Genomic DNA, 12,333 nt, shown 5'->3' with positions numbered 1-12,333 from the left:
AGCCTGGGCGGCAGAGCCAGACTCCGTCTCAAAAAATAAATAAATAAATAAATAAATAAATAAATAAATAAATAAATAAAAAATAACCAGGCACAGTGGCTCATGCCTGTAATCCCAGCACTTTGGGACGCCAAGGTGGGAGGATCACCTGAGGCCAGGAGTTTGAGACCAGTCTGCCCAATATGGTGAAACCCTGTCTCTACTAAAAACACTAAATTAGTCAGGAGTGGTGGTGCATGCCTGTAAAACCAGCTACTTGGGAGGCTGAGGCATGAGAATCACTTGACCATGGGAGACTGAGGTTGCAGTGAGTCAAGACTGCGCCACTGCACTCCAGCCTTGGCAACAGAGTCAGACACCGTCTCAAAAAATAAAAATAAATTTAAAAATTAGCAGGTAGCGTTGGAACCGAGGTGTAACTGTAAAAAGTAGCTGAAGGGGGCGGGCGTGGTGGCTCAAGCCTGTAATCTCAGCACTTTGGGAGGCTGAGGCAGGCGGATCACGAGGTCAGGAGATCAAGACCATCCTGACTAATATGGTTAAACTCCGTCTCTACTAAAAATAAAAAAAAAAAAAAAAATTAGCCGGGCGTGGTGGTGGGCCCCTGTAGTCCCAGCTACTCGGGAGGCTGAGGCAGGAAAATGGCAGGAACCCAGGAGGCAGAGCTTGCAGTGAGCCGAGATCACGTCACTGCACTCCAGCCTGAGCTACAGAGCAAGACTCCATCTTAAAAAAAAAAAAAAAAAAAAGAAGCTGAAGGGAGTTTCTTTGGGGTGATGAGGTTTATTTTGGAATAATTCTGTATCCTGATGGTGGTGTGGGTTATGTGAAACTATACATGTGTTAAAGTGTCATAGAACTGTATAAAAAAATTGAGTACGTATAAAAATTGATGAAATCCAAAAACGTTTTGCGGTTAGTTAATAGTATTGTATCAATGTCAATTTCCTGGTTTTGATCATGGCACTATGGGTATGTAAAACGTTATCATTGAGGTTAGGCAATTAGTACTCTCTGTACTAATTTTGCAACTTCTATGTAAATCTAAATTAAAAATAAAAAGTTGAAATGAAAAGAAAGCAGGTTGACATTGCTTCTCAAATAAATTACTAATTCCCTTTGACCAACTTAATCAGCAGGTCATATGCTCAAGGTCATATGCCAAAAGCAATAATTAAAGAGGCCCAGAAACCTTCATGGGGCAGGAGGCAGAGACATGTTATTACTGCAAGGTAAATAGTGAACTGGAGATCCAGAGCTTGGATTTCTTGTATTTTCTCTCCTGTCTCTAGGCCTCTGCACCTGCTATTCCCTCCACCAGAAACACTTTGTTCCCCATCCCATCACCTGGCTAATGCCTCCGTGCTCTTCAAATGTTGCGCCATCCAGGACACTTTCCCTAACCACCAGGAGAACATTATCAACACCACCACGCCCCCTTGGAACATCCATCACGTATTATCACCATGACTGTTTGCTGGTTTTCCTTGCAAGCACCTGAACTTCGTGAGAAGAGGGACTTTTCTCTCCACTTTCATGCATATTTTCCTTGCAAAGGGGCAAAGAATGATAACAAAAACATCCACTGTGTGAAGATGTGGTTAAGCCAGCACTTTTATATTCTGAAAGATGGGGAGATTCTGAGATATTACTCTCTCTCTCTCTCTCCCCTCCCCCGACCCTTCCTGCCACCTCTTGGGGGCTGGAGAGGCATGCTGGCCATGAGGAGTGTCAGGTGATAAATTCTTCCATGGCTCTTGAGATGATGTACAAACTCTAACATAACAGGCAACACCACTGTATCCCTGATGTCTCAGTTAGTACCAGTACACAGCAGGTCCTCATTAAATATTTGCTGGATGAATGAATGCATGGATGAATGGTTACCCAAGAGGGTTCATACTATAAAACTTTCACATCAGATTAATCTAAGCTAGTGGAGAAAATGTAGAAAGGCTCAACATGCATTTTCAAAATGCTGCGTATTCACCAAATTCCCTTCTCACTTCTCTGGAGTATCAGAATCCCCATGTCATTTACCAAAAGAGATTAACAGGCACAGAGAGGCTAAGCAACTTTCTACGGCTACACAGTGATTGAGTGGAGTAATCCACAGGAGAAGGAAGAAACTCAGGATCCCCATACTCCACCCTAAATCCGAAGACCTTGCACTGCCATTAAGCTCTTGAATCTACCCAAGGTTCCAAGCATTTAATCACTTTCAAACTTAGTGGCTGTCAAAGAGAAAAAGAAAGCAGCTTTGTGTGAGGGGATGCAATTCCCACGACGGCCAGCAGGTGGGGGCAGAGCATGGCCAGGTGTTGGGTCTTTCCCTCTCACCTGCTGTTTTCCACAAGGTAATGCACAATTTTGTCCAGGACCTTCTCAAACAAGGCCGTGCGAATCCACAGATGCTTGATGGCAAGTGGGGACAAGCTGGGCAGCTTCGGCAACTTCCGCACATTCTCCTGGAGGCCCTGGATCTGGTTTCTCCTTCAAGACCAATAAAAGAGAGGAATAAATACTCACAAGAACAAATCCACACAGGACTAATTGGCAAATGGGAGAACGTTCAATCTCTCGGGAAAATGAAGGAATGGCAGCTAAATCACAAGAGCCCATATTGCTGCTAGCAAGTTGGTCAGGAGTTAAAAAAATAATAATATCCAATGAGTGTGCAGATGTGGTTAAACAGACACTTTCCTACACTGCCAAAGGGTAAGCCAGATTCTCATACTGATATCCCCCCGTCTCTCTCTCCTGGAAAGGAGTGCTGGCCAAAAAGAGTCCTGGAGTGTAGATCCTTCATTGGGTCTCCAGTGCACTTGGGAAGCAAGCTCTTCAACATGACCGCAGAGAGCTCCAAGACCTTGCCCCACTCATCTCTCCAGCAATCTCCTTACCACTAACCCTTATCACTCCATGATCCAGCCAGACAGAGGTATGTGCAGATGCCTGAGGGCACCAGAGTCTCATCTGAAGCCTTTCCCTGGGCTGCCGCTTCTTCCAGGTTCCCTCCCCACCCATTCCCAGGCTAATCCCTCTCACTGTTTAGGTCTCAGCAAGGGCTTCGCCTCTTACATACAGGAAGCTCTCCTGGACCAATCAAAGCTGGTCTGTGCTCTGTCAGCCTCTGGAGCTGAGCTCCCTGCTCACTTTTCTGTCTTCCCCTCCATGCTGTGATCTTGAGGATATGAAATTGACAACTTATTTTTTTGTTGTTTTTTGAGATAGAGTTTCACTCTTGTTGTCCAGGCTGGAGTGCAATGGCACAATTTCGGCTCACCGCAACCTCTGCCGTCCAGGTTCAAGCGATTCTCCTGCCTCAGCCTCCTGAGTAGCTGGGATTACAGGCATGCACCACCATGCCCAGCTAATTTTGTACTTTTAGTAGAGATGGGGTTTCTCCATGTTGGTCAGGCTGGTCTCCAACTCCCGACCGCAACTCATTTTTTTTTTTTTTTAATAAAATACTTACTGAGAGTCTACCATGTGGCAAGCATGGGCCCTCTTCGTGTCTATATCTCCAGGGTCCAGCACAGTAGCTGACATATAGAGGAGGCTTAGTAAATGTTTATGAATGAGGCCGGGCGCGGTGGCTTAAGCCTGTAATCCCAGCACTCTGGGAGGCCGAGGCGGCGGATCACGAGGGGCAGGAGATCGCAGACCATCTGACTAACACGGGGGAACCTGTCTCTTACTAAAAAATACAAAAAACTGTATGCCGGCGAGGTGCGTGGGCCTGTGGCCCGCTACTTGGGAGGCTGAGGCAGGAGAAGGACATAAACCTTGGGAGGCCAGGCTGGCGTGAGGCGAGATCGCCAGCGACGCCAGGCGGCGGCAAGGCGAGGAGGGCGGGATCCATCGCGAAAGAGAGAGAGAAGAAAAGAGAAAGAAAAGAGGAAAAAAACGGGGAGAGGAGGGACGAGTTTATGAATGAGTGATTGTATATATGAATAAATGCTTCTCCCTTACCACTTGCACAGGCATCTCTAATTCCTCCATTAGGAGGATGACAAATCTAATCCTTTAAGAAGTTATCTGCAAACACCTGGGAACTTAGCAGATGGACTGGAAGGTACTCAAAGACCAGTTGGCTGAGAAGTCATTCCAAATGGGAGTTGACAGAGCCAAATCCTGAGCTCTGACCACCATACCGTTCTGGCCAGCAGCCCTGGGCAGGCAGGGCCTGAAACGCAAGGAAAGGGCCATTCTCATCCAGTGAAGTGGAGTGACCACCCACAGTAGAGACTGCAAACATAGGACATGCTTATGTCTTCCCTGCCTTTGCCCTTGACAGACATGACCAATCAATCTATGTGCTTTTCCCCAGAACACCCAATCACAGCTTCAGAACCACAGCATATTCCTCTGGGAAGCCACTAGCACCAAATTTGTTGCTAAGAGTTGAAACCAAATTTGTCATCCCTGACCAGGCTGTAGTGTAGACTGGGGATTTGGCTGTGCAGACAAGACCTCCCATGGAGTGGCTCTGGCTGAAGGTGCTCACATGCACACATTCCGTCCATGAGCCTCCCCCAACACATACCACCAGCCACCAAGACGAGGGAGGAAAGCCACCTCTCCCCTTCAAAGTATATATATATAATTCAATATAAGGTTTTGTTTTTTTTTTTAACTTCTTTTTTGAAAAGGAGTCTCACCTGTTGCCCAGGCTGGAGTGCAATGACACGATCTCAGCTTACTGCAACCTCCGTCTCCCAGGTTCAAGCAATTCTCCTGCCTCAGCCTCCCAAGTAGCTGGGATTATAGGCGCCTGCCACCATGCCTGGCTAACTTATATATTTTTAGTAGAGATGGGGTTTCACCATGTTGGCCAGGCTGGTCTCAAACTCCTGACCTCAGGTGATCCACCTGCCTCGGCCTCCCAAAGTGCTGGGATTACAGGCGTGAGCCACCACACCCAGCCGGGTTTTTTTAAACTTCTAATCAGTGTATTTGAATGTGTTACAATATGCCTATTGATATGAGGCCCTTGCGTCTGGTCCACGCAGAGACCATATTGGTTCTATCAAACTTTGGCTGCCTTGCATTTAGAATGGGCCATGGCTCCCAGTAGGCTCTCACTCAACAGTTGTTTCTTGGGTATCTACCAGGTGCTAGACACTGGCCCAGATGCTTGAGACATAATGAGAGAAAACAGATCTAGTTGCCTGCTCTCATGGAGTTCAGCATCAAGTGAGATAGACAACAATCAAACAAACCTGATGGGAATAACTACAGATGGCCAATCAACAACAACTGGGAGGAAAATAAACAGGGTGATATGGAAGAGAACATGGAGTGAGGGGTGGAATTTTCTGAGCTAACAGAAGGTCTGAATGATGGCAAGAAAGCAGCTACGGATGATCAGATGGGTGAGCCTGGTGGAGGGTGAGGCACGTGCAAAGACCCTGGGGTGAGAAAGAGTCTGGTGGGTTTGAGGAGCAGGATGGGGAGTGAAGGGAGTGCCCGGGGGTGCAGGTTCTCTTGGGGCCCAGGGAGGACGGTGGACTATTCTCTGGGGAGCTGCTCCCACCTGTGCCCCACACTTTGCACTCACGCGCTCTCAATCAGCTGCTCCAGGTCTTGCACCTTGCGGCTCAGATCCTCAGCCGGCGGGAAACTCTTGCCCACTTTCATAAAGAGGGCTGCGATCTTGTTGCTGCGTAGAAAGCCGGCTGCCCGCCGCCGAAGCCCGTGCAGGACACAGGCCTCCACAGCCGCTGTGGGGACATGGCAGTCAGCAGGCCCTGCCCTGCCCATGCTCCCCAGCACCCAGCATGTCCCAGAGCTTCTGTCAAGACACAGGAACCTTGGAGAGCCCTCTCAATCTTCTTACCCTCTGTCTTAGCCCAGAGATGGGGAGCTCACACTTGTATAGGTGCACAATCAACATTTATTGAAAAAGTGATTATATAAGAAGTACTCCTTATTAGGCATCTGCTGAGTGTCGGATAATTGTTAAGATTTACCTTTCCAGGCCGGGCGCGGTGGCTCAAGCCTGTAATCCCAGCACTTTGGGGGGCCGAGACGGGTGGATCATGAGGTCAGGAGATTGAGACCATCCTGGCTAACACGGTGAAACCCCGTCTCTACTAAAATACAAAAAACTAGCCGGGCGAGGTGGCGGGCGCCTGTAGTCCCAGCTACTCCGGAGGCTGAGGCAGGAGAATGGCGTAAACCCAGGAGGCGGAGCTTGCAGTGAGCTGAGATCCGGCCACTGTACTCCAGCCTGGGCAACAGAGCAAGACTCCGTCTCAAAAAAAAAAAAAAAGATTTACCTTTCCTAATTCTTCTGACAAAACCCATGAAGTAAGAGCTCTAAAGAGCAAACCAGCGCTCTCAGGGGGCAGAGCTTGACCAAGGTTATGCTATGTGCAAGGAGAAACATTGACAAGTTTGGGTCTCATCATTTTGGGTTTTTTTTTTGTTGTTTTGTTTTTTTGCGTTAGAAAACAGTCTGTTTTGAATGAATGATCAAATATTGCCTACTCTGCCCACAGATTTAAAACATTCCAGGAGACGATCTCTTAGATATCTTACTTTTAACTTACATATGCAGTACTTTTCATTTGCTTATGGTGATGTAAGTGAGCTGTCTATTCAGGCTTTGTAGACATTGTTTAATCCTTCCTGGCAATGGCTTATAAGAAACAATGGACAAAAGAAACCTCAAGGAGATTCTTCGGGTTCATTTAGTGCCATCAAATTTCTCCCACCCAAATACTTTTGAGTAGAGCTACCGAATTATTATACTATTTTTATCACTTTTATTCCTCTAAGTTAATTGGTAAGTATGCTAGCAAGTCTTAAGATGGACATGCATACAATTTTATTTGGAAATAAAAATATTTGGGAACACATAAAAAGCTGGGAATACAAATATATGTATATATACACATACATACATGTATCTAATTATGTGTGTGTGTATGCGTGTACAGCTATATGTTTACATAAAGACATCCCACTTATAAAAATAAGATCTTCATTTTGGGAGGCCAAGGAGAGAGGAATGTTTGAACCTAGGAATTCAAGACCAGCCCTGACAACATGGTAAGACTCCGTCTTTACAGAAAATTTAAAAATTTGCCAGGTGTAGTGGCACATACTTGTGGTCCCAGCTACTCGGGAAGCTGAGGTGGGAGGAACGCTTGAGCCTAGGAGGTTGAAGCTGCAGTGAGCTGTGATTGCGCCACTGCACTCCAGCCTGGGTGACAGAATAAGATCCTGTCTCAAAAAAAGAAAAAATAAAAAGATCTTGCTCAAAGTCAATGCAAGAAAGTGGCAGAGGTGGATCCAGGTCTGCCTGGCTGAAAAGGGGGTGAACTGAGGTCCGTGGCCTCCCGGGACACGGTGTGTGCTCAGCATGTTGTGGGCCCCGTGGGGTGGTGCCCCCAGCCATTTGGACGGCAGCTAATGGGCTGGCCAGCTGTCCTAGCTCAGGCCTCTCCACAGGACCAAGATCACGGGAGGGGAATTCGAACATGTACTTCATTATGAGACACTCCAATTATTAAATTAAGACATTTTCAGGGAGATAGAAAGACTCCCACTTCTTTTTTTTTTTTTTTTTTTTTTTGAGACGGAGTCTTGCTCTGTCGCCCAGGCTGGAGTACAATGGCCGGATCTCAGCTCACTGCAAGCTCCGCCTCCCGGGTTTATGCCATTCTCCTGCCTCAGCCTCCCGAGCAGCTGGGACTACAGGCGCCCGCCACCTCGCCTGGCTAGTTTTTGTATTTTTAGTAGAGACGGGGTTTCACCATGTTAGCCAGGATGGTCTTGATCTCCTGACCTCATGATCCACCCGTCTCGGCCTCCCAAAGTGCTGGGAGTACAGGCTTGAGCCACCGCGCCCGGCCGACTCCCACTTCTATGTACACACTGATTATCCTGACCTCAGAGACATTCAGAACCCATCTCTAGCCATTCTTAAAGTACAGCAAGAGCCTGGCCATGGGGTTATTTCTGGAAGCTTGTGAGCAGAGCTGGTTCAAAGAGACATGTCTGAGCCACGCTGCCCTGGGCCTGCCTGCTTTGCTGAGCTAGATGGACATGATCCTTCAGGCTATGTCACGGGCTCTTAGTTCCCTTTTTAAAAAAGTCCCCATGTACCCTCTCCCTTTACCTAGCAATAGCCACAGGCAGAATGATGGACAGGGAGCCCATTCCTCAGACGCAAGATCGTGTGTCACTGGAGGCATGGTCAGTGTGAACGGTGCCCACGGGGAGGGGAAGACAATCAACTCCTCCGGTGTTAACCATACTGACCTCTTCATGGGGTACAGAAGTCACTTTTAATTATTTATCTACACTGTTCTGTATTTTCAAATTCTCTAGTGGAGTCCCCCTTTGGAATCCAAAACTAACTTCAGAGTCATAAAGCAAAACAGTGGCTCAAAGATGCCACTTCCCTGAGGCAGCCCACAGAGAAACAAGCCACTTTCCCAGGCCACAGACTCACCACAGAAGGAGATGATGTGGCTGCTGTCTTCGTGGACAAACTTGCGTGTCACAGCCTCCTCCATGATCTGCTTCACCTGGAAGGCAGAGGCGACCAGAGGGGAAGAGGTCCAAGGTGACCAAGGTGACCTGGGTGTAGGTGCCCCAAAAGGGCTGCATTGCTCCCCACAAGGCCTTTCGGGCTGTTTGGGATGTTTTGATACCTACTTTCCTTCCCCCTCCTCACCTTGTCTTTTGGAGGTCTGAGGCCTGCTTCCCATTTTATCTGAGCTCCATGCTTCCCATTTTATCAATTATTTGTTCAGGTCCTTTGCATAGCAGGCTGCTGCTTCTCTTAGGGTTCACATAAAATGTCATCTCCTTTCCTGACCATACTGTCTAAGGCAGACCCCTCCCCAATCCCATCCCCTATCTTAGTTCCTGTAGGGCATTCACCACTATTCCCATTCTTTTTTTTTTTTTAGACAGAGTTTTGCTCTTGTGGCCCCGGTTGGAGTGCAATGGCACAATCTCGGCTCACCACAACCTCCGCCTCCCGGGTTCAAGCCATTCTCCTGCCTCTGCCTTCCAAGTAGCTGGGATTACAGGCGCCCGCCACCACGTCTGATTAATTTTTCTATTTTTAGTAGAGAAGGGGTTTCACTATGTTGTCTTGAACTTCTGACCTCAAGTGATCTGCCCGCCTCGGCCTCCAAAAGTGCTGGGATTACAGGGGTGAGCCGCCGCACCCAGTCTACCACTATTCCCATTTTATTTGTTGATTTGTTGGCCATCTGTTTCTCTCTTCGAGAATTTAAGTTCCGCAAGGGCAGAAACTTCATCTGCCTCATTCACTGCTGAATTTGCACAGCCTAGAACAGTGCCTGGCACAGGGCAGATGCTCAATCAACATTTTCTAAATGACTGGATGAATGAATGAATCAGTGTATGAATGAAAGAATAAGATATATAAAGGAATCGAGAAAGTGCAGGGTAAAAAACTGCCCTGGAATCAGGTAAACCTGAGTTCAAATCCCTGCTTGGAGACCTCCCAAACGGGTTTCTGATCTTATTTTGGGAAACGGATGCTCAGCGAGATAAAGGCACTTACCCAGGTAGGCAGAGCTGGCTGTCAGAGACAGGTTCCAGCTCGAGACAGACACCCAGGCTGTGTGCTCTTCCCAGAGCACTCGCTCCCTTAAGAATTCTCACCTGAGTGCCTCTAATGTGCCAGGCACGGGGACACAGTGCCAAAGGGCAGCTGTGCCTCTGCTCGTGGTGTTGATCCTCTGGCAGCCTGAACACCCTTCTGCTCCACTGGATTCTGGGCCCAATTCTGCCCAGAGTCACTGTGAGATTTAAGCAAAGTCCGTCTCCTCTCTGGGCCTCAGTTACCCCACTTTGAGGTTGAGGAGGTTGGAAAACACAATCCCAAAGGCCTGTTTCAGCTCTTCATCACCCTGAGGGTTCTGATGCTGGGGTAAATAAAGCAAAGTTCTGAGTTACCCCCACCCAGTGGGTTCCCATGCCCTTTCCCACTGTCCTGTGGCCCATCCAGACTCCACCAGGCCAGCACATCCATGCATCCATCTAAGAGCTGTCCCAGGCCCTCCCTGCCCGCTCTCCCTGCCTTCTGGTTACCTCCTGGAGATGAACACAGAGTTCGGTGCATCCCTGTCCACCTTCTCTGCAGAAACACATGGTGGTGTCCCCCCAGAACTGGCTCACCACCCACACCCCACACAACCAAGTCAGCACCAGCTCTGTGAACAGCTCCCAATCTCAGCACTCCACCAACTCCAAGCTGGGCATTGCCTGCAGCATTTTTTTCTTTTTTTTTTTTGAGACAGAATCTCGCTCTGTCGCCCAGGCTGGAGTGCAATGGCGCGATCTCGGCTCACTGCAAGCTCCGCCTCCCAGGTTCACGCCATTCTCCTGCCTCAGCCTCCGGAGTAGCTGGCACTACAGATGCCTGCCACCACGCCTGGCTAATTTTTTGTGTATTTTTAGTAGAGACGGGGTTTCACTGTGTTAGCCAGGATGGTCTCAATGTCCCGACCTTGTGATCCTTCCGCCTCAACCTCCCAAAGTGCTGGGATTACAGGCTTGAGCCACTGTGCCCGGCCGCCTGCAGCATTTCTAACCCTGAAAACTATCTAAGGAGGCCCATGAAGTTGGTTCATTTTGCAGATGTGGAAACTGAGTCTCATGGAGGCAAAGTGGCCCACCCAAGGTCACAGAGTAGGAAGGAGCACAGTAGAAATTCAAACTTACCACTTATTTTTTCTCCCTGTACAGGCTCCTGCTGCTGTATCTTGGCTCTTCTCACTATTAGCTGTGTTTCCTCAGGCAAATCATGTCACTTCTCTGAACCTTAGTTTTCTCCTTGGTTTAAAAGGTTATAGAAATAGCACCAGCTTCAAGGCGCTTGGGAAGGCTGAACAAGATAATGATCATCGTGTACTGAGCATAGAGCCTGGCACTCAATGAATGTCTGCAAAGTGTGCTGCAAATAAATTTCAGCTGCATGCAGGTCATCAGCTCCACCTGAAACTTTACCTGGCCTCCCACCACCATTATTTTGGACCTGGCTGGAATGTCACGGTTCAGGACATCAAATTCCCCTGCTTGGGTTACTAGAGAAGCTGCTTTTGAAACACCCATCAGGCTGGGCGCGGTGGCTCACACTTGTAATCCTAGCACTTCGGGAGGCAGAGGCGGGTGGATCACGAGGTCAGGAGACCGAGACCATCCTAGCTAACACGGTGAAATCCCGTCTCTACTAAAAAATACAAAAAAATTTAGCTGGGCGTGGTGGCGGGCGCCCGTAGTCCCAGCTACTCAGGAGGCTGAGGCAGGAGAATAGCGTGAACCTGGGAGGCGGAGCTTGCAGTGAGCCAAGATCACGCCACTGCACTCCAGCCTGGGTGACAGGGCGAGACTCCGTCTTGAAAAAAAAAAAAGAAAATAAACACCCATCAGACTGTAACTTTGGTTAGCACTTGTTTTCCCTACCAGGCTCTGATCCCCATGAGGGCAAGCACTCTGTGTTTCCTTGCTTTATGGCTATGGTGCCAACAACTACCTCGAGTTCCAGCACATGGTATGTGCTCAATAAAGTTCTCTTTGCAAATGAATGGCTCAAAGAATCATGACTGACCTCAGGCTTTGGTAGAGTATTTCATTTGAAAAAAAAATTGTTGGCCTGGTGCGGTGGCTCAAGCCTGTAATCCCAGCACTTTGGGAAGGCCGGGACGGCGGCGCATTCAACCGAGGTCAGGGGATGCGAGACGCATCCTGGCCCTTAACATGGTGAAACCCCGTCTCTACTAAAAAATACAAAAAGCTAGGCCGGAGCGAGTGGCCGGTGCCCCGCTCTGTATCCAGCTACTTCCGGCAGGCTGAGGCAGGAGAATGGCGTAACGCAAAGGAGGGCGGAGCTTGCAGTGAGCTGAGATCCGGCCTACTGGCACTCCCAGCCTGGGAGACAGACGGCCAGCACTCCGTCTCAAAAAAAAAAAAAAAAAAAAAAAAAATTTTTCTTGTAAACATAATTGGGGGTGATAGAGCAGTAACATTATTATCTCTATTTGTCAGGGGAGGAAACAGAGGCCCAGAGAGGTGGCGTAATCTGTTTGGGGTCACACAGCAGATGAGGACTGGATTTGGAGTTTGAACCCAGGTTTGTCTGACTCCAGGGGCTGAGCTCCTTCTGCAACATGTCATGAAGCCCACGTGGTCTCAGGGCATTTGCACACCTCTCTCCTCTCTGCAGGAATCTGCCTCCTTCTTTCCTTTGCTCCTCTACGGCAGGACACGTTGATGCTGAGAAACTGCCAGAAGGCAGTTGCCAAGCACCCAAACCCTGATGACATTTGGGAATATAGC

General features: G+C 48.5%; 1 protein-coding gene across 1 annotated transcript in view; it reads right to left on the bottom strand.

The window, feature by feature from the left end:
* The window catches only part of SGSM1 (small G protein signaling modulator 1), a 93,176-nt gene extending 83,296 nt beyond the window's left edge, over positions 1-9,880 (bottom strand). Inside the window, exons 1-4 of the mRNA XM_017865546.1 lie at positions 9,658-9,880; positions 8,468-8,543; positions 5,564-5,726; positions 2,341-2,493 (exon numbers count right to left, since the gene is read on the bottom strand). Coding sequence (XP_017721035.1) covers positions 2,341-2,493; positions 5,564-5,726; positions 8,468-8,531 — 380 coding nt within the window. The 5' untranslated portion in view covers positions 8,532-8,543; positions 9,658-9,880. The remainder of the gene's footprint in view (positions 1-2,340; positions 2,494-5,563; positions 5,727-8,467; positions 8,544-9,657) is intronic.
* Positions 9,881-12,333: the final 2,453 nt, after the last annotated feature.

This window comes from Rhinopithecus bieti, unplaced genomic scaffold, assembly GCF_001698545.2.
Source record: "Rhinopithecus bieti isolate Rb0 unplaced genomic scaffold, ASM169854v2 scaffold_82929, whole genome shotgun sequence".
Taxonomy (NCBI): domain Eukaryota; kingdom Metazoa; phylum Chordata; class Mammalia; order Primates; family Cercopithecidae; genus Rhinopithecus; species Rhinopithecus bieti.
The sequence above is the reverse complement of the archived record's forward strand: the minus strand, read 5'-3'. Positions and strand labels throughout refer to the sequence as shown.